At 45.7% G+C, this 26,373-nt stretch overlaps 1 protein-coding gene across 7 annotated transcripts; it reads left to right on the top strand.

Moving 5' to 3' along the window:
- The first annotated feature begins 5,733 nt into the window (after positions 1 to 5,733).
- On the top strand, positions 5,734 to 22,483 carry CD300LF (CD300 molecule like family member f). Of its 7 annotated transcripts, none has more exons than XM_032456893.1 (8): positions 5,734 to 5,895; positions 10,571 to 10,615; positions 16,499 to 16,828; positions 18,223 to 18,319; positions 19,084 to 19,196; positions 20,976 to 20,998; positions 21,325 to 21,474; positions 21,902 to 22,483. In XM_032456893.1, exons 1-8 carry the CDS (start codon positions 5,853 to 5,855, stop codon positions 22,130 to 22,132), a joined length of 1,032 nt encoding a protein of 343 aa, XP_032312784.1. In that variant the 5' UTR covers positions 5,734 to 5,852; the 3' UTR covers positions 22,133 to 22,483. The 7 variants fall into 7 exon arrangements, with proteins under 7 accessions (XP_032312784.1, XP_032312786.1, XP_032312788.1 ...); XM_032456895.1 differs by having other exon boundaries at positions 19,087 to 19,196; XM_032456897.1 differs by having other exon boundaries at positions 18,271 to 18,319.
- Positions 22,484 to 26,373: the final 3,890 nt, after the last annotated feature.

A 26,373-nucleotide genomic window follows, 5' to 3' on the forward strand; every position in this document is an offset into this window, starting at 1 on the left:
TTTCAAAGTTACACTTGAAAATTCCTTTGACTCAGCAACTCTTTTTTTTTTTTGTAGCCAATGGCCATGGGTACAGATTTAACAGGTGGATGACTCAGCAGTTCTGTGGCTTTGCTTGCAAAAGCACACCAAGATGAGTGCACAAGGCTGCTCACTGTAGTATTTGTAGGAGCAAATAATTCAGCAGTTGGGACGGGTAAATAAACCCCAGAATATCCATGCAATGCAATATCGTGAAACTGATAAAAGAATGAGGTAGATCTGTGTGTGTGGTTGGGGAAAAACTATATTATTAAGCAAAAGAGGAAGGGGCAGAGAGGTCTGCTTGTATGATGGCTTCACTTAGGTGTATATGCTGGTTGTGTATGAACTTTGTTTAAGGAGGCAACAGAGGCTGACAGTGGTTACCTTTGAGGTTCTGGGGATGGTGAGGTGGGATTGGAGAGGACTTTTACTTTCCGTTTTGTTTCTTTCTTTTTTTTTTTTAATAAAAATATTGCTTGCATTACCTTTTTAATAAAGTGTTAACTGGGATTATTTCAGACTGGGCGTTATCGGCCATGTTCTCTTTTTGTATTTTTCTGTATTAAAAATCCCTAAAGAATGTAATAAACCAGTTGATGAAGTAAAGTCATAAAGAGTGATCCTTTACTTAACCTAGAGTAAATTGCTTTTTGACAAAAAAGAGCAAAAAATTGGTCATGGATACACATGCATATATTTAACAGTGGTTAACAGTGGATGTCTCTGGGGCAGGCTTAGGGTTTATTTACAGTGCACTCTTTGTGATCACCTGTATTTTATTATTCCTCATCAACAAATACCCATTACTTTTGTGATAAGAAAAGCGTCTGTGTAACGTGTTGGGGAAGCATGGATGAGATAAGACAACTCTGGTAAAAGCCAAGAGGAATGCCGGTGTCTAGCCTAACTGTTGCTTAAAAAAAATGCTTGGTTTTATTTTTCCAAGTAAATCTAGCATGCTAAAAGGTACTTAAAAAAAGATCAAGCTCTTTGAGCAGGAGTCTGAGCAGCAACGGATCCGTTTTGTTGCTTTCAGCAGGCGTTACCACCTTGGATATCCGAGGAGCAGGTGGCAGAGATGACAGACCCTCTGTTCTGAAAATCAAAGAGCCTTTTCATCTTCTCATCCTTGCAGCAGGTTAACACACTCTTCGGAGACCTGTGTTTTTCTCAAAAAGAAGCAATGCCTCTGCCTGAATTCCCTGACAAGGGCTTGGTAGAGACTCAATTTCCCATTCCAGAGACTGCAGAGCAGAGGGGCATTAGACCTGGAAAATGTTCAGCGTTGGTGTTATCAGTTACTTGCTTTGTTAAATCAGTTTCCAGTTCACGATAAAGCATTTTTTCATTTTGGGGGAAGCTGTTTTCAAAACAGCCTTGGAGTGGATACCCGGATGACAACCAGCTCAAGAATGCGCTGTCTTATTAACTCTTTGATGTCAGGTTTCTTCATTGTCAGCACTGACCAGGATCAAAGGGCAGCTGGCTTCTCTCTCTCTTTAGCAGGATGGAATGCTTATATGAGCCGCACCCAGGGTTGAATCCTGACTTTGCTGATTACTAGCCATGTGACCCTGGACAAATTACTTGCTCTCTGAGCCTTGATTTCTTTACCTGAAAAGTGGGGATAACATTGCCTTTCCTCTAGATTTGTAGTGAGGATTCAATGCAATAACTACATGAAATACGGAGCATAGCACATAGTGGCTAGAAAAGATGGACTACAATTGGGTCCGACGTGAACGGAAAGGTTTCTAAAAGAGTTGCTGAGAACAATTATGCCTTATGACTGGTTCCTGGGTGCTAGACAGTTTCTTAGCAGAGCTTACAGGGCCAGGGGAAGAATGACAATGAAGGAACAATAGGTCATTGGTTTATTCATTTTCCATCAATTGCTTGTTGAGCATATACTATGTGCCAAATGTGGTTTTAGCCACTGGGGATGCAACGCTCATGGACCTTCTAACCCAGTGGGAGAGAGAGACCCAACGAACCCGGCCCTTTCAATACAGGAACTCCTTCATCTGTGAACACGTTGGATTGTGAAAAGATTTTTAGATTGGAAGACCAAAGTGACCACGAGGGGGTTTGTGGTTGTTGTCCTTGGAGGCATTTCCACCAAAAAGAAATGTGAGCTGGCTCTCCAAAGCTTTAAAACCACGCTTCTTGATGACATGTCTTTTACATGACATCTTTCCCCAAGGGAGACAGTATTGTTTGCGGCAGAAATCTGTTGAGCAGTGAGTGACATGAGCTCCTACATTGGTGGCTCCACCTGATTTCTGGAATAACCTTGCATTTCTGCAGGAAGAGATAAAGGATGAGTGAAGTATAAACCTTGATGTTAAAAGTGATTATCTCAGAGTGATGAGATTAAAGGCAATTTAGTCTTTTTGTTTTTGCCCTTATCTGTATTTCACAATTTATTTTTCTAAAATGAACATGTGTTGCTTTTGTAATTTCAACCAACTTGTTCTGAATCACAAGCCACAGATGGTTCTATTGGCCCAAGGTCTATTCTGATCTGAGCCACATCAGAGGGAGAAGTGAGGGTGGGGGTCTTGAGACAGGAAGGGCAGGAGGGGCCAACCTTGAGGAGCTGTGAGGGAAAGTCAGAAGGACAGAGGATTTGAGTGAACAGAAGTCATGGGGCAGCCAAAGCCATGCAGTGGAGGATGAGGCAGCTGCTGTAGGGGAGGGTCTAGCTTTTGTGGGGTCTTCTTTCAGTTTTCTATTGTCACAATAATGCTGCCATGAACTCTCCCAAGCTCAGTGGCCCGCGACAAGTCTGTGAGTTGGCAATTTAATCTGGATGTTCCTTCTGGCCTCAAACGGGCTCTCTGGCGAGTCTGAGGGTCAGCTGGCTGTTGGTTAGGGCAGCCTGGCTCTGTTGCATGTGTCTCTCAGTCCAGCCACAGGTTAGCCTGATGTGTTCTCAAGGCAGAAGCAGAGGTGCCTGGAAACAAGAGGGGATGCAGGAGGCCTCCAGAGGCTGGGGTTTGGAAGTGGTGCACCATCACTTAGATTTTTTTGGGCAGAGTAGGCCACAAGTCTGGTCCAAACTCATGGGGAAGTGGGGCAGACTCTACCTCTCTGTGAGAAGAACTTTGCAGTCAAATAGCTATGGGGTAGTCATCTAGGGTGGGATCATCTCTCACAAGCCTGAAGCTTATACATCGTTGGGGGCTCCTTTTAAGAAAAAAGGATCCCCAAAGTATGAATACAAAATTTGATATAGGAGCCTGATGGAGGAAAGGGCGCTGACATTTAAGCTCCATCAGCTTCGTGGCAAAAATTTGCCTCACTTCCTCACTTCCACAAAGATGCAAGGAGCTAGAAGCCCTGGTGAGTGGAGCCAAGAAGGGAGACACAGCAGAGCCGCGGTCATGGTGGCAGAGCCCAGAGTGAGGCCCCTTCAGTCCCGAGGGGCCTGGATTGTGGGCAACCATCTGCTCTGGTCCTGATGAGGCCTGGTTGAACACTGCTTCTTGTTCGTCACCTGAGAGGCTTAGTTCCTTGGTTTTCTTCAGTTCCACCTGATTTAGACTTTGCTTTTGGAATTCTCAAGTGGGTCTTGCCACAGACTTTTTGTGGACTTTCTAATCCAGAGTGGGAGAGGCTCAGCGAAGCCAGCCCTTTCAATACAGGAGCTCTTCCACCTGAGAACAGATTGGGTTCTGAAAAGATTGTGATTTGTTAAGTCTGATATGACCAAGAGACGTAGCTTGAGCGAGTCTTTGTTCCTTGTAACCAGAATCCAGTGATTGCATCAACACAACATAATACACGAGCACACACACACTCCATGTGTGCACATAGAACCAGCATGCACAGTGCAATGCACACGTGTAACATAGCGCCCACACACAGGCCCACATACAAACACGAAGAGACCGCCACATGCTCATACATGCACGCACACATGTGCCCACGGACTCTCACATTCACGCATGCGCGCGCGCACACACAGATGCTTCAAGGCAGGGGGCATCTCAGATAATCTACCTAGTCCCTGTTCACAGGTGGGGACAGGGAAGCCCGCTGAGGTAACTGACTCACGCAGATATCAATGGCCAAGTAAGGACGAGGGTCTCTTGTGGGACTTTGAGGACACAGCACCCCCAGAATAGCCAGATGCTCCTCCAGTCCCCAGAGGCACTTGTTTGGAGGAACAGACTCGACAGAGATCACTCAGAGATGCTCTGAGGATTCTCCTTTCTTGATTCAAAGGGGAAATCTCTGTTCTTGATCCAGGATCAGAGGGTTGGACCCCAGGCAGAACTTTGAGCAGCTCAGAGACTATTCATGCCTTACTGCCTGTGCCCAAGAAAGGAAAGTTTACCCTGTATCTCTCGAAGCATCTGCCCCTTGTGTTTCAGGGTGCACCACCTTGCTTAATTCCTCAGCCATTTCTCCTGGAAGCCAAACAGGTGTCCCTGTTTGCTGAGGGCTGATGTCTCTCAGCATAACTGTACAGTGCCATGGGCCACAGATGGGTTTGCTCAGCAGTGTGGACCAGGGGCTGACCTAGCTCTCACCTCATACTGTTGACCTTATGGCCTGGAGATATGTAAAGTGAGAGGCTGATTCTGGCCACATCCTGGGAAGCCCTGTCTTATCAGCTGCTGTGTTTTTCTGTGCAAATAACCCTCCTGATGCCTACCCACTCCTGATTAGGATGTGAGTGGCTTCTGTCTCTGCCTGGGACCCACTCACTCCTCAAGATGTCACAGGGTGTGTGTGGCACACAGCAAAAGTGGATCCAGGAGCAAAATATGAGAAAGAACCAATCCTTTTCCAACCTCTGGGCTTTACCCCAGGTCTTGCTGGGACTCTGATGAGGGAGAAAAGTGGGAGTTGGTCACAAGGTTGTCAGAAAGAGGGGAGCCAGATGGGCAAGCTGCTGTTTCTTTTTTTCCCACTTCAACAGGCAGTTATTATAAGGTGTGTGTTGGAGGGTGAGGGGTGAGGGGTTAATAGCCATGAACAATGAGCTGGATTCTTCAGGAAGGTATAATCGACAAGTTTCTGGAGGATTCAGGCTGGAGTCAAGATCCACGGGTTCTCATCGTGTAAGCTAGGGCACAGAGTATCAGAGTTTCGGGTATGCTCTCAGACAGAGGCCCTTCTTGCCCATTGGACCAGTACTTCCCTGTGCACGTGTCCCTACTCTTTGAGTCCCTTTCTTTTAGTAGGTATTTTGGGATTTGATATCACCCTCAACTCCTCATTCCAATCTCTGGTCTAGTTGGAATCTAGACTGTCTCCTCTGGTGGAGCCTGTCAGCGAGAACAGGCTACAGCCTCCTTCACCTTCCAACCCTTCTGCTTTCGGCCCCCTCATAATGCAGGTGAACTCCTGATCCTCCAGACTCCTAGGAATTTGACTACCCCTGAAGTGCCATGTATAGGGCATTGTGTCCATCAGACTTGGCTCTCCACTTCCTCTCTGAAGGAGCCGGGTTTCCCCCAACCCAATCTTCCCACCAGAGGGGAAGGCTTAAGTAAGAGCTGGTTGGACCTGGTGGGTCGGCAAACTTCAAGACCAAGAAGGCGTCACAAAGTTTCTCCTTTTAGAAAACCCACCATGGCTCTGGACAGGGAGGTATTTCTCAAGAATTTATTCATAATTTCTTCTTGCATTGCTAACTGCATTGAAATTTCACCCGTTCCACTTCCTTCCTCTTTTAGTTATTCACCAGTGGGAAGGGACTGAAGGAGGAAGTGTAAGAGCGAGAGTGAGCGAAAGCAGAAGGGTTGGAAGATGAAGGAGGCTGTAGTTGGTTCTTGCTGAGAGGCTCCACCAAGGGGGACCTGTGTGAAGAGAAGATGCACCTGCTTCTGCTCTTCCTTCTCATCCTCTGGCTTTCAGGTGAGTGGGCCCTGGGTCTGCATTCATGGGGAAAGCTTACTGGGCAGGAGGAAGTGGCTGGCGGAGTAGGGGAGGGGATCTAGCAAGGTGACCTACTGAGAAACCAACCCCGTTTCTAAGTAGTTCCTCCCAGTCATGAGCCTTTGTGTTTCATCCACTCACTCCCTCACTCGGTGTTTCAGTGCCCATGGTTGCCAACGCAGAAATATGGAGCATGGTCTTAATAATGAAACCAGCACCAGGCATAACTCCTGACCACCCAGGGGCTGATAATTCAAATGGGCACATAGATGGGTTCCCTAGTCAGGGAAAAGCAGAGGAGCCCTGGTTGCTCAGCAGGGCTGGTGAATACTCGTTCCAGCATGGTCACCTTCTGGAATGTGTGATGAGCAAGGGAAGGCTCTGGGGAAGGAGTGAGGGTGAAGGGGGCCTGGAAGGAAGGGAAGCAGACGGGGAGAGAGAGGTGATTCTAGACTTTTAGGGGTAGAAGGAAACAGTAGAAGTTGCTGAAGAAACGGAAATGGCAAGAGGAGGTAAGCTTGGTAGAAGAAGAGGAGAGGAGGGGCTGAGAGGTGAACAGAGATGGAGGTTGAAGTCAACTTGAAGTTGAAGGGTACCATTTTGATTAAAGGGATGCTGGGGGGCCTCAGAGCTCAGTGTTTGGGCGCCTTCTCTATCTAGAGTCACTCTCTTGTTGATCTCATCTTCTCTTTGGCTTTAAATACCGTCTCTATACAGATGACTCCTGATTTTGTATCCCTAGCCTGGACATCTCCCTGAACTCAAGAATCTTCTATCCAATTGTCCATTTGACAATTTCACTCAGATGTTGACATTTCAAATATGACCTGACCACATCTTCACCCCTCAAGTCCCTTCCTCTCCCATCCTGTGTTCGGCAACTCCATCTTTTCAGGTGATCAGGCAAAACCTAGGAGTATCCGTCTCTCCTCTCATATCCCATACTGATATTTTGAAAATGTAAGCCAGAGCCTCTCTCTCCTCTAGTCAAAACCCTCCAATGACTTCCTATCCTACTCAGAGTGAAAATCCAAAGTCCTTACAGAGGCTACAAGATGCTCACCATCTGGGTCCCCTCATCACATCATTTCTCTAATCTCCTACTCTGCTCCCCATGGCTCAACCCACTCCAGCCACATTGGCCTCTTAAATGTTCTTTGATCATGCCAGACACACTCCTGCCTCAGGGCCTTTGCACTTGCTGTTCAAACTGCCCATAGCGCTCTTCTTCAGATAGCCACAGCCTCCAGTCCTCATATCATTCACATCTTTCCTTGTCACTGAGGCCTTCATTGATGACTCCAATTAAAATAGCAATACTTTTGCATTGTTTTTCTCCATTGTTTGTCCTCTTCCTTTCCCTGCCTTGAAAGAATGTAAATTTCAGGAGGGCTGGGATTTTTGTGCCTACAGCCATAGTAGGTGTAGATTAGACAAATAGTAAGTATTAGTTGAATGAGTGAATGCATCTAACGGAGAGGGAACAATATGATTGCCCCCTGACCAAATCTTTCTAGTTCCGCTTTCTTAGAACTGAATAATTGAGAGTCTTAACATTAACTGGAGAGGATGTTGCCCGTGGGAATGTAAAATGGTGCAGCAACTTTGGAAAACAATTTGACATTCTTGAAAATGTTAAACAGGTGGTTATCACATGACCTAGCTGTTCCACTCCTAGGTATATATCCAAGAGAAGTGAAGACATTTATCCATGTGAAAAACTTGTATGCAACTGTTCATGGCAACATAATTCATAACAGCCAAAAAGTGGAAACAATCTAAATGTGTATCAGTCGATGGATGGATAAGTAACATGTGGCATACCCAGACCATGGAATACTATTCAGCCATAAAAAGGAATGAAATACTAACACATGTTATGACCTGGATGAACCTGGAAAACATTAAGCTCAGTGAAAGAGTCCAGACACAAAAGGCCATACATTGTATGATTCCACCCATATGAAATGTCTAGAATATGTAAATTCATAGGGACAGAAGGTAGATTATTATGTTGCCAGGGGCCGGGGGAGGGAGTAAGGGAGAGGGACCACTGATGAGTATGGGGTTTCTTTCTGGGCTGATGAAACTGTTCAGGAATTGGTGGTGACGTTTGCATAGTTTTGTGAAAGTTCTACAAAGCCACTGAGCTCTACACTTTAAAAGGGTGAATTTCATGGTATATGAATTATATCTCAATAAGGAAATAATCAAGGAGCAGAGAGAAGAGCCAGGAGCAGTCAAGTTCTGAGGAAAGTTGCTGGGTGGCGTTTGCCGTTCTGTGGTCACCTGTGGATCTGAGGCTCCAGAATGGGATATTCAGGGCAACCAGACACCCCGATGTGACCTATGACTCTTTCATGTGGTCTAATTTGATTATTCATCCCATCAGTCATGGACATGAAAATGATACTTCCAAGCAGTGATAGGTGCTGCGAACAAAGCTGAGCTAGACCCCTGACACAGTGAGGGAGACTCACGGGCCGGTGGGAGTGCCTTCCACAGGGTGGGCTTACAAGGAGCCCCCTGAGGAGGAGCCATCTGAGCTGAGACCTGGAAGACAAGAAGGAGCAGGCACTTCAGATCAGAGACAGCTTTTCAGGCACAGGAAGAGCAAGCCCAAAGGCTCTGTGGTGGAAATGAGCTTGGCCTTGGTACGGCTAAGGAACCGAAAGGCCTTGTGACGTCCTTACTCGCTTCGCAACCGCCTGCTGGGGCCGATTGGGAGGCTACTATTAACTATTTGGGGAAAAGGTCTTAGGGGAGGAGAGAGATGTGTGGCTCAGCCTAGAGTTTTGGGGTAGAAACGGAGAAGGTAGACTTTGGGTGAGAAGTTAGGAGACAAACTGAAAAGCAAGGAATGCACTTAAGGGACTGCTTGTTCCCCTCTGACACCTGGGAACAGGGGAACTTGATGGTGAGCAGTTTTGGGTAGTGTGGGTGTGTGTGCTTGCATGCTTTGGTTTAGGAATGATCTCGAGGCAGAGTGGGAATTTTTCTCTGAAGCGGAACAGACACAGCTGTGTGCTAGTAGGAACCCAGTTGCCAGTGTGAACTTCTGTGCCACCTGTCACCAGCATCTCCCATGGAAATTCTGATTGCAAGTAGCACATTTAACCAGCACTGCTTCCCTCTTCTGAAGAGTTCACTGTTTTAAAAGTACACACACACACAAATCAACCAGGAAGTTCCCACTGAGCTTTACAGCATTCATTTTCTGTGAGAAAAGAGAGAGACTTTCAATTACCGTAAGTTTTTCACAGAAAAATCAGCTGCCTTTCCCAAATGAAGCCTCACCATAAGTGGTGGCAGAGATGGACAAGATCGCAAGTGTGCTGATCCAGAGCCAGACTAGCTGACGTCCCCTGCTGTGCTAGAGGCAGGTCCAGTCCTGACTGTTAGACCGCGAGCCAGTCACCTCCCCACTGGGGCTCAGCTTCCACTTGATCGGGGATTAGTCCCCATCATCTGGGCTGAGAGTAACCATGCATGATGAGGGTGCTGCCTCTTGGAGCTCTGGGCTGCCCCTGTGCGGGAGGGTTCTGACAGCAGTACTCTGCCATTGTTCATGGGGAGTGGGCACCTGGATGGAAGGGTTGAAGATGTGAGTGGATAGAGAGTAAAAGGGGCAGACCTAATACTAAATGCTCAGTTGAGACATGGCAACCAAAGATGCAATGGCTGTCTACATCAGAGTCCTAGGGTTGCTGGGAAACATTACTAACTTAGTGGCTTAAAACAACACACATTTATAATGTTACAGTCTAATGATCAGAATTCTAAGATGAGTCAGCAGGGCAGCATGCCTCCTGGTGACTCTGGGGGCAGAATCCGATTCCTCAACTCTTCCAGCTCCCGGAGGCTGCCCGCCTTCCTTGGCGTGTGGCCCTACATCACTCCAGCTTCTGCTCCATTGTCACCTCTCTTTTGCTCACTCTGACCCTCCTGCCTCCCTCTGATAAGGACCTTTGTGATTATATTGGGCCACCAAGATAATCCAGGATAATCTCTCCATCTCAAGATCCTTAATTTAATTACATCTGCAAAGTTCCTTTTTTGCCATGTGAGGTTTAGGTTGCCTATCACACTATTAAACAGCCCTATCCAGGCATTTATTTCTCCCCACTATGATTTGGAAATAATAAATGCTCATTGTTGGCACTTAGGAAAGTACAGGAAAAAAATGAAGAAATTAGTAAAAATAAAGAACCTTGTATCTGCCTTAATGCCCAAGGCAACCAGTTGTTAACATCTTGGTTTATTTCTTTTTAATCTTTTTTTTTCTATGCCTATTTTAAAAGTTAGTTGAGATTTTACTGTGCATGACGTTAAAAAAAACTCTCATTTTCACTTCACACGAGAATTTTCCTCATAATTAAAAATATTTCTAAGCATAATTATCAGTGCATTGTATTTCATTATATACTTTATCATTTTCCTAATTGATGGATGTTAACCTTGTTTCCTTTCTTATTGCTATTGTAAATTATTTGGTAACAAATCTTTGGGCACACTTTTTTGTTAGCATCTCTGGTTATTTTTTGAGGACCAAATCCTAGAAGCATAGTTACTGGAGCAAAGGGCATGACTGTGTTTGATGCCCACAACTACCTTATTGCTTTCTGTATGGTTGAATCAGTTATATTCCTTCCAGCAGCTTTTCCGAGTGCCCAGTCCATCCCGTCCACGTCAGCAAAACGTGAGTCATTAAAACTTGGTTGGTTGGATGTCTGAAAAATGGCGTGTCTTCCACATTTTTTATTTGCTAGATTACTTAAATTAGATATTTGAGTTTTATTATCCACTGAATTTCCTCTTCGTGACTTGCCTCCTCTTACTGCTCATCAATTTTCTGAATAGGGTCTTAACGCTTTTCTTGTATACACTCTTCATCAAGAGAACCACTATTAAGCCTTTTCTGTGTTATGTGTTCTAAGTATATCTCTCAGTCTGTTCTTTGCCTTTTCAGTCCTTTTTAAAATTAAAAAAAATTTTTTTTTGCAGGGGAGTAGGTAGTTAGGTTTATTTATTTATTTATTTTATTATTAATTTTTTAACGGAGGCACTGAGGATTAAACCCAGGACCTTGTGCATGCTAAGCATGCACTCTACCACTTGACGTATATACCCTCCCCCTCAGTCCTTTTTTTAAAAATTGGTTTTTCCAAGAGCTACATTTGCATATATACTACTATATATGCAATATATAGTATAGCTACATATAGTCAAATTCACTGACTCTTTCTTGTGTGATGCAGTCAGTCCACTAATTTTAAGTTTAGAAAGTTCTCCCTGTCATCCAGAATTGTATAAAGATTCTCTTGTACTTTCTTCCAGTTTAAAAAATGTTGTGTTGTTTTATGCTGACCTCCTTAATCTCTCTGAATTTACCTAAATGGAGCATACTGAGAGGTGACAGGATAGGGTTACGTCCTAAACTTTCCCTTCCCTGCTTATCTTTTTAGTCTTCTATGGTTATCTGTGAATTTCTTAAATAGACTAGGTTTGTTTTTAGACTATTGACTCTGTTCTACCGATATGTTTGTCTAGTCTTGTTAGAATTCCATGCTGGTTTCTTTATTATGGGCTGTACCATTTTACTATCTGGAAGGCAAGTCCTTCCTCATTACTCATCTTTAAGATGTTAAAAATTCTTGTCTGTTCATTTATTCAAATAATATCCAGTATAATATATTCTATATAATATTTATTATGTATAATACACACACAGATACACACATGTGTATGGATAGAGATTATCTGAAAAAATGTACATGTTCCAAAAATGTTCCAGGGATTTTGGAGTTAAATATATAAGTTTATTTGGGAAGAAGGTAAATTGTTACAATAAACAGCATTTTTATTCAGGATCATAATATAGCTCTTCTTTTATATTTAAAAGTTTATATCTGTCAAGAAAATTTCATTGTGTTTGTGTATGATTTTTTTTTTCTGTAAGCCCTGATTGTTTCTGTTAAGATTATGCCTAGGTATTTAATGTAACTTTATTACTATTGTAAGTGAGCACTTTTCCACTTCACTCTCCAACTACTTATTACTGGTTTATAGGGAAGCCATTTATTTTAATATATTTATTGGGTATTTAGCCACTCTATTAAATTCCATTATAAATTAAAATACTTTTAAACTTAGATTTAAAATTTGTCTCTAAATGTTATTATTTCCCCCCAATAATTATATGCTATTTTTCCATGTCTCATTACATTGGCCAGAATTTCCAACATCAAGTTACTATATATATTGGGAACTCATTATATATACATATATGGAAATCATGTTCTTGATTTCATTTGGAACGTCTATAGTATTTCACTGTTAAAAATAATTTGGCTGTTGGTTTATCTTAAAAATTTCTTCATTGTAGAAAATATCACATATACAGTGATATGTGGATACAGAATCAATGTCCAGGTTTACACATTATTATAAAGCACACCAATGTCTTGCAATTGTGGTATTTGCTGAGGCTTTTAATAGATAATCTTTATCAGATAAAGGAAGTCCTACTCTTATTGTGCTAGGAGTTTTGAAAAACCATGAATAGGTGTTGAATTCTCTCAGATACTTTTGTCTGCATCTGTTGAGATGCTCATATGGTTTTTCTCCTTTACTCTGTTAATGAGGCACATTGCACTCGTTGATTATCTAACAGCCAAACAATTTTGCATTCTTGGCATAAACCCAACTTGGTGATGATGCATTATCCTTCTTAAACGTCCCTGGATTCAGCATGGTGATTTTTTTGTTTCAGACTTTGCACTTAATGTTCATAGGTGATATCTGTCTGTAATATTTCTTTCTTGCTCTGCCCTTGTCAGATTTTGGCATCAAGATTATGCTAATCTCACTGAGTGCATTTGGGATTGCATCCTCTTTTCCTTTGTCCCAGAATTTTTTGGTGTAGGATAGACATTAATTCTTCCTTCAGTGTTTCCTAGCTATCTCCATTGAAGCTGTATGGGTCTGGAGTTTTCTTTTGTGGAGATTTTTAATAATGGATTTGATTTATTTAAGTAGCTGTAAGATTATTCATGTTTTCTGTTTCTTTTTGTGCTATTTTAGCATTTTGTATTATTTTTGCTGAGCACCTATTCCACCTAAAATTTCAAATTTACTGGCATAATCTTGTTTAGATGTCCTTTTAGTATCCTATCCCATTATTACCTTATCCTTTTATTATCTAAGGTGTGCAGGATACGTAGTGATGTCCCCATTTTCATTCCTGATATTCATCATTTAGTTCTCTTTCTTTCTATCACGAACATCTTACTAGGGTTATTTATTTATTTACTTTTAACCAACTTTTGGCTTTGTTGATTTTTCCTTATTATATCTTTTTTTCTACTTCATTGATTTTTTTTAACCTCATTATTTTGGCGGAGGGTACAGCTCAGTGGTAGAGCACATGCCTAGTATGCACAAGGTCCTGGGTTCAATCCCCAGGACCTCCACTAAAAAAAAAAAAAAAAAAGTAGTTAATTAAATAAATAAACCCAAATAAACTAGTTAATTAAATTTAAAAACTTTATTATTTCCTTTCTTCTACTTTCTTCTTTCCTCCCACTTCTCCTTCTGTTCTTTTAACTTTTGACATACATATTTAACTTATTAAATTTAAGCCCTTTTTTCCCCTAACATATGCATTTAATACCATAAAATGTCCTTAAGCATAACTCTAGATGCATCCCACAAGACTCTTTTAAACGAAGGTATAATTTACATACAGTAAAATGTATAGGTTTTAAGTGTACAATTCTATGAGTTTCAACAGATGCATGTAACTTGTAACTCCTATCAAGACACAGAACATTTCCATCACCCAGAGTTCCTTAGTGCCTTCTAGTCTTTCCCTGACCCACTGAATCACTGCTGTAATTTCTGTCACCAGAGGTTACTTTGCCTGATGTGCACCTTCACGTAAGTGGGATCATGAAGGGTGTTCTATTTTGATCTTTCACTCAGCATGTTTTTGAGATTCATCCATGTCGTTTTGTATGTCACTAATTCATTGTATCTTATTATTTTATAGTATGCCATTGCTGTGAATATGCCACCATTTATCTATTCTCCTGTTGGTGGGCATTTGAGTTACTTCTAATTTGTGGTTATTATGAATAAAGCTGCTATGAAAATTCTTTTTTTTTTGTGGACATTTGTTTTTGCTTCTCTTAGATAAATACCTAGGAGTAGAATTTCCAGATGTATGATTTGTTTTATAAGAAAACCACTTTTACAGTGTTCCAAAGTGGTATGTAAAGTAGAAGCAACCCAAATGGCATCAACTGATGGAAGGATAAGCAAAATGTGGCATATCCATAGTATGGAATAGTATTCAGCCATAAAAAGGAATGAAACGCTGACACATCATAACATGGGTGAATCTGTAAAACATTATGCTAAGTGAAAGAAGCCAGACACAAAAGGTGGTACACTGCATGATTCCATTTACATGAAATGTTCAGAAAGGCAAATCCATAGAGACAGAAAGTAGATTAGTGGTTGCCAAAGGCTTCAGGGAAGACAGAAGTGGGGAAATCACTGCTAATGGGTACAGGGTTTCTTTCTGAGGTGATGAAAATGTTCTAGAATTGGATAGAGTTAATGGTTGCACAACTTTGTGAATATCTTAAAGACCACTGACCACTTTCAAAGATAAAATCTATGATAGGAAATTATATCTCAAGTTTAAAAGTGGGCAAAAAAGTAAATCCTTAGCCTTATATGCACTTCAGTTAATTTTAGAAAGGAAGAAAATTATCACAGTCTTTGACTTAGCAAATTAGGAAAAGATAACAAGCAGTAATCTCAAGGAAATGAAATTATACATGTGAGAAATTAATAATTCAGGAAATAAAAACAGCAAAATTTACTAACTAAATCTCAAAATGGTTTAACACAGGAAAAAAGTAGGAAGGGGGAAAATCAGTGAGGAAGGGAATATTATGGCACATGTAATCAATAAAATAAACAGCGTGTGTAATCAAAATTTGTTATTATAATAGGTATCAAAAGTTTAATTGTAAGAGGATGCTTTATAATTGCAGAATTTTAGGCTAACACGTACTCCAGAAAATAGGTAACTTTGAGGGAAAAAGAAAACAAAAGAATATAATTTATTAAAGAATGAGAAAAAAAACTTGAATAAGTCAATATTCACGGAGAAAAAAAATTTAAGTAGTCAAAGAATTTGCCCCAATAAAGATTTGCCAGATAGTTTTGTGGACAAATTTTTAAGATCCTAAAGAAACAAAAATTCCTTTGCACTCTTTGTGTTGTGATCGCAGAGCACCAAAAAATGGAAGTCTGCCAGGTCAATTGTGTGAAAGTAGCAGGTCTCTACTATTAATCCTGATAAAGATGCACAAAGGAAATGACAGAAAGAACCTCCCTTAGGAGGATGGGTCTGAGTTGAGCCTGGACAGCATGTTCGGCCGGCAGACAGAATTTGTGATAGGCTGGATCGCTGCTGCTTCTAAATAAGCCAATGGTTTAAAATCGAGAGGTTCCAACCCCAAACCCAGATTTTGGGCTACTGCAGAAAAATGAAAAGATTCGAAATTATGTTGCCTGCCTCCTGCATGAGGACAACGGCCTGAGGGGGACGGGGCCGTGCCTCTGCCTGGGGTATCTGCTCTCTGGATTGCCATGGTCCTCGCTACTTCCCAGGGTCTGATGCTGAGACCTAGTGACCGCTGCCATTTTCCATCTTGTGTGAGTGTTATTTTCTTACAGTAAAGAAACAACGCTCTGTATCCTGAGTCTTTCAAGGGTGAGGAAGTGAAGGAAAGAAGAAGAACATATAAGAAAATGCTGCTTTACTCTGATACCTGCCTTACTGCAGAGTTACAGTGTTCAAGACAGAATGGATTGGCATAAGGACAGACAAATGGATCAACGGAACAGAATGGGAAATCCATCAATAACTCACAGATTTGCTTTTTGACAAAGGAACCAAAGCAATTCGATGGGAAGACGACGAGACCTGTGTGATGTGGATTCCACAGTGTGGGGGGCCAACTGGCATCCCTGTTTTGGTCGACTTCAGAGGCGTTCCTGCCAGGGTGGTTTATCGTAGAACCACTAGAAGCAATTAGAACCATTAGGAACAGCTTCTCTTAGGAACAGCTGGGTGATGGGGCCTCTTCACCTGGACCTCTGAGGTCATCAGTACAAAATCATCTTCCATGGAAATGGGTCCTCTGGTCTTTCCTCCCCATCAGGCCAGCATAACACAGACGATCGCAAAACCAACAAACAAAAATTAATTGAAATATAAAGACTTCCTGGGCATACACAGGGAGAAGGGGTGAACTACAGGAAGCTATTATTGCTCAGTGTCAACATTTTGTTTCCTTGAGATCTGTGGTTGCGCTTTTATAGGATTTTCCTGGTGGCTTGACCCAGTGGAAGTTTGAAGGACGAAATGTCTTCATGTGTAAGGAATATTCCCTTCTTCAGTTTTACTCAGGCCCTTAGGTCTAGTGAAACTCTCCACAATGCAGGAGGCTGTGGCCCTGCCCTCAGGGTGGGAGGTGACAGGTGCATGGTTTGTGTTTTCCAGGTTCAGCTGCCATCACGGGTCCAAAAGCAGTGAGTGGCCTGGAGCGGGACTCGTTGACTGTGCAGTGTCAATACGGCCCTGGGTGGGAGCTCTATGTGAAGTGGTGGTGTCGAGGAGCTGACTGGGACAGCTGCAAGTTCGTTGTTAAAACCACTGGATCAGAGCAGGAGGTGAAGAAGGACCGTGTGTCCATCAAGGACAATCAGAAAAATCGCTCGTTCACTGTGACCATGGAGAAGCTCAGGCTGAACGATGCAGACACTTACTGGTGTGGGATTGAGAGAATTGGAACTGACCTGGGGGTCCAAATTGAAGTGACCGTTGACCCAGGTAAGAGTATGTGTATGTGTGGATGTGTCTTCTCAGGGCCTGCCCTGTCCTGGTCCCTGGGGTCCATCTTAGGTGACTTAACTGTCATGCAGAGGGAACTGTCACAGGGGGTGGGTGAGTCCTGAGGTCTCATAGGACCCCCACTGGCCACTTGGGATGGGGAGGGACAGGGCTTCCCTTAGATGCTCTCATGGCTCCCAGGGCCTCCTCCGGGATGGGATCAAGCCCTTCTTGGCACATTATTTTTCCCTTGGCACAGTCAGTGCCTGAGTCTCTTGCCCAAGGAGATAAATATGATGGTCCCAGTTTCAGCCCATGGGCAAAAGGGACCCTCTTCCATGGACCCAGAGACCCCAATTCCTGCCAATGCTTTCCTGGGAGCTTTGGTGCCCAGGGGTTCCTGCCCCTTCTGAAGTTTGGGACTGGGACTTCATAGCTCCTGTTCCCACCCCCTGTTCCATATCCAGTCCCAGAGAAAGAGACCCAGCACAGCGGGGGTGCTGTGGTTAATTCCTGGGGTCTGAAAAGGCCTCCACAGTCAAAGGGCTGCATTCCTGGTGGCTGAAATCCCATCCTGAGCCATTTACACATACGGGATTAAGGATGTTCTCTTCCTAAGTCCTTCTAGAATGCAAACGCTTCTGGGCACGTTGGCTCAGGGGTCTCAGTGCCTTGGTGCGAATGAGTCTATCTGTTGGGCTCTCCTTCCGCTGACCCTTGGGCAGGCTGGCACCAGCTCACAGGGCACCTGTGTCAAGGGGGCCGGGCACACAGCCAACAGAGCCCCCACCACACCCGGAGCCCTTGAGGCACGTTATACTTGCAAAGCACAGCACGATCATTGTCTCCTTGAATCCTGACAATATTCCTGAGAAATACGCATCCCCATCTTAGAAGCCTAATAACTTGCCCCAAGTAAAGGCTCTTCCTGAACCCTATGCTTTTGTTCAGGGCTGGTCCTGACCTTTGAAGTCACAGGTCTTGGGTGTGTTACCCCCCGGGGAAGCCCCCATCCTGCTCCTCTCCTTGCTGGATGCATAAGATGGGGGGGGGGCATTGGCCGAGGCCTGGTCATAAGCAGCTGGAGTATCTAAATTTCAGCTGAACTCCAGCTGCCCGTGTCCTGGGGCAACCCTGGGCCCCTCTAACCTTCCAGGTTCTGCTTGGTGTCCTCCCTGGACCTGTGCCAGCCCCACCTGCCTCTGAGGCTCTGAGGCTCCTAGAGGCCAGGGAAATGTGAAGGTCCAGGCTATAGGCCCCTTGCCGTGGCCCTGCTCCAGAATCCTCAGGCCAGGGCAGCCCGTGCTCCCCCCATCCCCCAGGTTCAGAGCCACGGGCAGGGCTGGGGGCGGGTGAGCAGGCCGAGCAGTGGGTAATCTGGTCTGTACGCCAAGCACCAGCTGCAGTGCCGACCACCACCTCCACTACCACCACGTTCACAGCGCCAGTCACCACGGGAGACACCAGAGGCCACCCCTCCAACGGCGGCAGGTAAGCCAGCTCAGATTGTGCTGTTCCCGGTGGCCCACTCCTCCGACGGCGGGACCCTCTGTGGTCCTGGGTCCCAGCCAGAGCTTGTCTCCGGCTCAGGAATGCTGGGGGCTCCTCTCACTTGCTCTCACAGCTCAGGAAGCCAGAAATGAAATCAAGCTGTCGGCAGGGTTGGCTCCTTCTTGGGGCTCCAGTGTAGACCCTGTCCCAGTCCTCTTTCCTGGCTTCGGGTGGTTCCCTTGACTTGTGACAGCATCAGTGCAGTCTTTGCCTCTGTCACCACGTGGCCTTCTCCCTGTATGTCTGTGTTCCCCAAGTTCCCTTTTATAAGAACACCAGTCATTGGATTAAGGTCCATCCTAATCCAGTATGACCTCATCTTAACTTGACGACATCTGCAAAGATCTTAGTTCCAAAGAAGTCACCTTCCCAGGTTCTGAGTGAACACAGATGACAGGGTAAGGGACACTGTCCCACCAGTGTGGAGGCCAGTGTAGAAGCAGGGAGGCCTTTTCGGAACCTGTTGCCATAAAATTTCTCCTTGGCTTTTAGACCCATTGAAACACTTTGTGGAACCCTCCTCTCCTTTTTTTAAAAAAACATCTTTGAGGGCACCCAGAAGTGGGGGTTCCCAGGCTGGAAACCACAGGCCTGTAAGTCAAAAGGTCTAGTGGTGCGTGTCCGACACTGCTACCAGTTGGGTGGGATAAGGCCAAAGGCGGGAGGGGGGCTGGGGTGCATGAAGCATCCTCTGTTGTTCGCAGCAGTGTCTTCATGAATCTCAGCGTCCTCATTCCCCTCATCTTTGCTGTGTTGCTGTTTCTGTTGGTGGTGGCCTCACTCGTGGCTTGGAGAATGATGAAGCGACAGAAGAAAGGTGAAGGGACCTGGCTGTCACTGGGCTGGGGCTGGGCTGGGTGGAAATGTGTGGGGAAGTGTGTGGGGCTGATGGCCAGCATGATCATTCGGGAGCCATCTGGTCACACAGTCTGGAGGGGACGCTGTCCCAAAGGCCATGGCAGCTGGTAGTCTGATGGGGCCGGAGGGAGGTCTGGAGCTTGTAGGTGAGCCCACGAGGTTTGGGGTTAGATCTGCCTTGTATTCCCTCCTTGCTCTTCTCGCCTCTCTGCTCAGCCTCCCTGTCTGTTTCCTGGTTTGACTCTTGCTGGCAGAGGTGGCAATGGTCTTAGACTAGCAGCCCTGCTAGGGTACCCAGACACTTTAGTAGAATTCGTGTGGTTGCCAAGGAGGTACTGAGCTGACATAGGGACAGAGAGAAACACACACACACACACACAGACACACATGGATGTATACACACACGAGTGAATGTACGCACATGCACAAACACGTGTACCCATGTGTGCATGCCTGCACACACAACATAGCACACACTCGAATGCACACATGGTGCCTGGACATGTGTGCCTGCACACACAGGTGAGCTCACAAATGACAGACGCATGTGCAGGTACCCACACATACACAGTCCTCTGGGTTTCAGCAGAAAGCTCGGTGGCAACTCCTAGTCTTGCTCTTCCTCTGCCCTGGCCCTTTCTCAGGCTGCCCTACTTGCTCTGTGTAAACTTGCCCTTTCAGGAAGGGCGTCTGCTCACGAGCCTGCACTCGTCAATCACGAGGTCTGGCCTCAGCCAAACCCTTTTCCTGTCTGGCTCCACTTCCACATTCTTACAGTAATTGCACCTCTTCCTTTTCTCAGAACCCACTGGGACCTAAGCTCTCACGGGGCCCAGTGGTAAAGTAACACGGCTCCCTCCCCCACAGCCTGGGGAATCATGTGGTCTGGGAAGAGGGGAGCCTAACTCTTGTTCATCACATCTTCTCCCAAATGTACTGTCCGTGATCTAAGTTCTAAGTCCATTCTGCCCCCCTCGGTATCTAAGAGCCGAGGGTGTTTAGGTGTCGTCTGCTGAAGGTGTTTCTTTGTTGTCTGTAAAGCAGGAGGGGTAAGGGTGGCAGGGGGAGGGCAGGGACAGAAAGAAATAGGAACCAGAGAGCACCTGAAACTGGTCCATACAGTGAACCACTTAGAGGGCAGCTTGGAGCAATCCTGTCTCCGCAGATAACTTGTACTGGTGGAGCACGGCCAGCGCACCAGGAAAGCACAGGAGAAAAAGGCTTGGCCACTCAGCAGCCCACACCGCCCCGGGAGACTAATCAGAATTCAGTGGGATGAGCGTGATGACATAGTCATAAATCAAGTGCCCTGGGAGCTGGGGAGGGAGGGATTCAACAGCCTGGGGGGCTGGGGAAGGCAGGTGTGACTTTGAGTTGACCCCTGAATGACGAATCAGGTGGGGAAATGGTGGAATTACAGGCAGGACTTCCAGCAGAGGTTGTGGGCTGAGCCGCATCCCAGGGGAGTTGATAGCTGGCAGGGCCACCTGAGCAGCTGATAGTTCTGTGATGGGGAGAACAGGTGGGCCAAGGTCTCACTTTTTAGATGGAGAAATGGAAGCTCAGAGCTCAGAGAGGTGAAGTGACCAATGTCCCAGAGTGTGTCATCTGAGGAGTCAGAATTAGAACCAGTCTCCTTTCTCTGAGCCTGGAACCTCATCCTTTCTCTTCCTCAGACCTGAGCACGCCTGTGAGTCACTGGATGGGCTTTCTAACTCTAATTGTTTTTGTCTTTTAGCTGCTGGGATGTCCGCAGAGCAGGTAAGAGCGTCCCCGAGCTCAGACCAGAGACATCAGCCAGCTCCTTTCCCTCCTTCCTCATTTTCCATCTCCCAGGAACACAGAGATCCAAATGTATCCAACAAACCCTGTGCCAAAATGTCCATATACTCACAATCCAGCTGCACTGCCTGGGCAAGGGCCCTGGGAGGATGCTGGAATCAGCCAGAAGGGAGGAGGGCCGGGAGGGGGCAGGCGTGGGAGACAGAGGAGGTGGGGACTGTAGAGGAAGCTGAGAGATAGGGTCCTGGGGAGGCAGAGAGCCAGGTGCCCCTCCCTGGAAGAGAAACCTGTGCATCCTCTCCTAGGTGCTTCAGCCCCTGGAGAGCGACATCTGCTACGCAAACTTGAGCCTTCAGCAGACTGGAAACTCCTCTGTTTCCTCCCGGAAGAAGGCCTCCAGGAGCTCCTCCTCTTCTGCTCAGGCCAACCAAGTGGAAGTGGAGTATGTCACCATGGTATGTGCTTGGTGGGGCTGCTGTGGGGCTCAGACAAAACCTGCCATTGCCCCCTCCTTTGAAGATGGGCTTTCTCCGGCCCATGTGGGCACAGAGGAGGAGGGTGGGCGCTGGGTGAAGCTGCAGCCATTGAAAGATCTGCCTACAGAGCTCCCGCTAGTTTTTGGCCTTTGAAAGTGCCTCCATAGCAGGTCTCAGCACTGGGAGACTCAGAGCCGGGTCAGACGCGGTCCTCGTGCTGATCAGGGGAGACCCAGACAGGCCAAGTGACCAGGGATTCCATGCACAATGCGCTGCCCCAGCACAGAACTGAGGGAGGGGGTCTTCTGCTGTGGCTGGAGCTCAGGGTACCTGGCAGAGTGGAGGGAGGGGACGCTGGAGGGCCTGGGAGTAGATTCCAAAAGCCCTGGATGGTCTATCTCCCCAGGCCCCTCCAAGGCCTCCTCCATCTGTGGCACAGCCTCCTGCCAGCCTCTCTAACCCCGAGGACATCTCATTGCAGGCTCCCTCCCCCAGGGAGCACATTGCGTATGCAGCTCTGTCTTTGGACACCTTGGATCAGGAGCCAACCTACAGCAACACGGGGTACCTTAGCACCCACGTTCCCAGCAGGAGCCATGAGGAGCCCACGGAATACAGCACCATCAGAAAGCCTTAGCCTGTGCTCCACAGGCCCCTCTCTGACTCTCCTTGAGGCCTGTGGGCACATTCCTGCTTCGTCTGCTTTCTGCTTCCAGCCCCTCATGGGACCAGTCAGTGACTGAGGCCTCTGCCTGATGCAGCCAGCATCACAGCCAGCTTTGGTTTGGGCTCAGAGCCTCATCTCAGGGGGCTTCTGGGAGTTAGACAGGGGTCTTTCCACATCCCTTTCTCTCCCACAGAGGAGGGGACTACGGATACACACTGGAACTGCTGAGGGGGTAATCACGATGATAATGGTAATAATAGTAATTAATCTTTATTTATTGCTTACCATGTATGATGGGCTGAATAAAGGTCCTCAAAGTTATTGGCATCCTAGCCCCCAGAATCTGTGAACCTTACCTTATATGGCAAAAGGGGCTGTGTGAGGATTTGGGGATGGGGAGATTATCCTGGATTGTCCAGCTGAGCCCTAAATATAACCACAAGGGTCCTTACAAGAGGGAGGCAGGAAGGTCACAGAGGGGAGGGGCAACGTGAGCAGAGGTCGGGGTGACGGGGCCAGGATCCGTGGGATGCCGCAGCCTCCAAGAACTGGAAAAGGTGAGGAGTGGGTCCTTTTCTGGAGCCTCCAGAAGGAACCAGCCCTGCAGGCACCTTGACCTTAGCTGATTTAAACTGATTTCAGACTTCTGGCCTCCAGAATTGTAGAAGTATAAATTTGTATTGTTTTAATTAAGCCACTACACTTGTAGTCATTTGTTACAGCAGCAAGAGGAAAAAATTATGCTACATGGCAGGCACTCTTCCTTAAATGCTTTACCTACAATATCTAATTTAATCATCACCACAACCCTATGAAGGCACCTTTATTATTGCCCCCATTTTACAGATGAGGAATCAGGGTACAGAGAGGTTTCAGACTTACTAAGTTTTATCGTTGGCAAGTGGGTAAGTTGGTATTTGAACTTGGGCATTTTGGCTCCAGAGTCTGGAGTCTGGGCCACCACCCCAGACTGTATATAAGGAGGCGTGTGTGTGTGTGTGTATACAGCTACTCAAATAGGGATAGTCAGTGAGTATTTACAGATGCCGGAATTACTGGCTTTATTCTAAGGTCCTGGTAGCTCTCCCTTCAAAATATGTCCTGAATCCCTTTCCAGCTTGTCATCTCCATGGTTACCAGCCTAGTCCAAGCCACCTTCCAGCCCCTGCCTGGAGTCTCTCTTGTTCCCCGCCCCTGAGTCCTTTCTCCTCCCAGAAGCCAGTGTGATCTTTTTAAAGCACAGACCTTACTACTCCCTGCTTGTAACCTTCTGGTGGCTTCTCCCACAGCCCATGGCCATCCCGGGATCCATGGGTCCCTGCCTGCCCCTAGGACCCGATCCCCGGCCTCTTTGCCGCTCACTTGCTCTGCTCTGTCCATACTGGCCTTTCTTCTGTCCTTCTAACAAGATGTGCTCCCTTCTCAGGACGTTGGCACTTACTATTCCTTCTTTCTAGAATGTTCTTCCCACAGATATGTGAATGGTTAGCTTCTTTTCAAGATCACATCTCAGCCTCTCAAGGTGAGACCGTCCCAACAGCAGTACCCCTGCCATGCCTCTGATTTCTCTCTGTCACGTTACCTTCACTACTTTATGAGCTAAATTATTTGTTGCTGTGTGGGTTAATTGTCTCCCCCTCTCCATCAGGCTGTAGGCTGCCTGAGGGCGGGGACTTTGTCTCACTCACTGCTATATTCCCTGTGCCTAGTTTCATGTCTGGTACGTGGTGGGTTCTTCAATGTTCATGTGTTGACTGAATGAATAAGTAACACGATGGTTCAGACTTGGGAACCCAGGGCGAGCTTTCAGGAGCAGGAACACCTGTGTTCATCATTCTAGGAAGGGAGTCCTGGGTCACCTGGGCAGCCACAGGAATTTCAGGACCCACTTCCCAGAGGCATGAAGTGGAGAGACTTCTTTCTCCCCTCCTGAAATGGGAGAGGTGAGGAGCCATGATTCCTCCCGGCTGGAGGATAAAGGACTATTACTTTGTTTAGTTTTCTTTTGGTTGGGGCTGGGATGAAGGGAAAGGAGTCATGATCTGGGAAGAAAGGACTAGCTATGCTTGGGTTACAGGCAAGGGCCCCAGCAGGTATGGGAGCCGTAGGAATGTTCAGTGGGCCATTATCAGTGTGTTCCAGGGTTTCCCTGACCTCTCACAGCTGTGACACCAAGTGGTCTAGGGGAGGTGGCCTTGGTGGATGGCCATCCCAGCGTGGGATGCTCTTTGCTCCCACTCCCACCCCCCAGAAGATGATTCCTCAGTATCTCAAGAGCTTTAACAACCTGGGGAAGTCTGCAGAACCCAAGCAAGCTTAATTATTCTTGGGATGGTGATTTAAGCTGGATGGGTCAAAGTGAAACTGTTTTGGACCCCAGTTGTTTTGAGATTTACAGAGCAAAAGGTACCAGGCTCTTGGGTATAGCTCAGTGGTAGAGAGCATGCTTAGCATACACGAGGTCCTGAGTTCAATCCCCAGTACCTCCACTAAAAATAAAAAAGTGCCTACAGTGAGATATTTAAATGAAAAAGCTCAAAGCAGAGCAAAATTAGAGTGAGCTGACATATATGAATAAAAGTCTTAACAGGAAGCCTGAGGCCAGTGCATCACTACGCCATTTTAACTGTTGCACATAAAGAGACTTTATTGTTGAGTTTTTAAGCAGCCGGGACAAAATAGAATCTATCAGTGCAAGCTTCTGTTGGATAGTAAGGAATTCATCTCCTCTGGTGACCTATCACAGATGCTAGTAAAGGGTATTGTTGTGAAACTTATGACATAAATCTAGAAACACAGAGAAGACTAGAATCTAGCTCAATTTGATTTGACTGGAGTCTGGTTGCTTCTGCCTTTATCTGGACAGTGATATGGGTTGGATATGGAAGTATTCTGGCAGCCTGGCTGAGCTGAGGAAAAGTAAATCAGTTTAGAATGACAGATTCCCTCTGTTTACTTTTCATTGCCTTATTCAAGGTTTAAAAATGTTGTCTGCCAGATGTATTGCTGGAGAGAATGTTTTTACCCCAAATTCCAGGCATCTGGAATCTACAGAGTAGATTTCTGCCTGGTGGTCCTCACGGGAGGCATTTAGTTTCTTTAGGTGTTGGGTTGGGACTGCAGGAACCCACCCTGAATCCAGCCCAGTTTGTTCAAGCCCGAGCGTACTGGGGAAGTAGACAGGGTGGAGGAGGAGAGGGAAGCATTTGCAAGCAGTTTGAAAGGAAATGTTTTCGTAACATTTATAAATTTGTATCCCAGTGTTGTCTCAGCCGTATCCGGCTGTTCCATAAAGACTCTGCTAAGGCAGATTTTAGGTCCTTACTTGCACCTTTACTGCAACAGAGAAAGTTCAGGTAAGGTTTCTCTGGCCTGAGTGAGGGTGGCATTTACCATTTTCTAGGAAAGCACATTGTGTTAAGACAAACTCCAAGATATTTAACCACCCGGCTCTGGTTGAGTGCCCAGTTATTTATAGCCTGGCTCAAGTTCCTGGGGTTTCCCTCTTTCAGCTTTTGAATTATTAACACTTAATGATTCCACTTTATAAAAATGGGAGGGTTTGGACAGTCTCCTTTTGGGAACTATGTGCATATTTCTGGCTTCCAGAAGACGGAGCCCTTTTGAGAGTCAGTTGAGGGAGAAAAATACGCTGGGCTGGGAACCTTCAAAATACATGATTAAGATAAATGTTGGATTGAAGCAGGGCTGAAGGCTACCTTTGCTTGACACCTTGAAAATGAAGTTCATAGCCACTTGGCCTTGGAAGGGCCAGACAGCTAAAATCAGTTGATTTTATGTACCAGTAATTTTTTTCAATGAGGAGGAACTGATATAATGGTCAGCCTTTTATTTTCCCAAGTAAGTGTATTTTTCTCCAAGTGGAATTGGAATTGTTAATGATCAATTCATTGGAAAAGTTGGTTAAATCAAGGGATCACAAAAAAGATATATTCTTTCTCCAAATGCTTTACTTTGGCTCAAATATCTGAATGTGTAGTCATTTGCTAGTTTTTGGATGTAGACCTAGGTCTTTTCTTTGCTTATGGATCTGCTGGAAGAAGGGATGTATTGCTTTTTCTGCACAAACCACACACATTGTCCGGTGCTGGAGTTCCAGTTTCAGTTTTCCTAACACAGAGCAAGACATTCTAGATTCTCATGAAGCAATCTGATTGCAAAACACTTTTCCATTTTTGTGTTTTTACCTC

Source organism: Camelus ferus, chromosome 16 (genome assembly GCF_009834535.1).
Source record: "Camelus ferus isolate YT-003-E chromosome 16, BCGSAC_Cfer_1.0, whole genome shotgun sequence".
Taxonomy (NCBI): Eukaryota; Metazoa; Chordata; class Mammalia; order Artiodactyla; family Camelidae; genus Camelus; species Camelus ferus.

Bases quoted from the DNA above. Each gene is read 5' to 3' on its own strand.
- CD300LF (XM_032456893.1), top strand. From the start codon at position 5,853: ATGCACCTGCTTCTGCTCTTCCTTCTCATCCTCTGGCTTTCAG. The intron at 10,616-16,498 runs GTGAGTCATTAA...TGTGTTTTCCAG, and splicing joins CCCGTCCACGTCAGCAAAAC to GTTCAGCTGCCATCACGGGT. The intron at 16,829-18,222 runs GTAAGAGTATGT...CTGTACGCCAAG, and splicing joins TGAAGTGACCGTTGACCCAG to CACCAGCTGCAGTGCCGACC.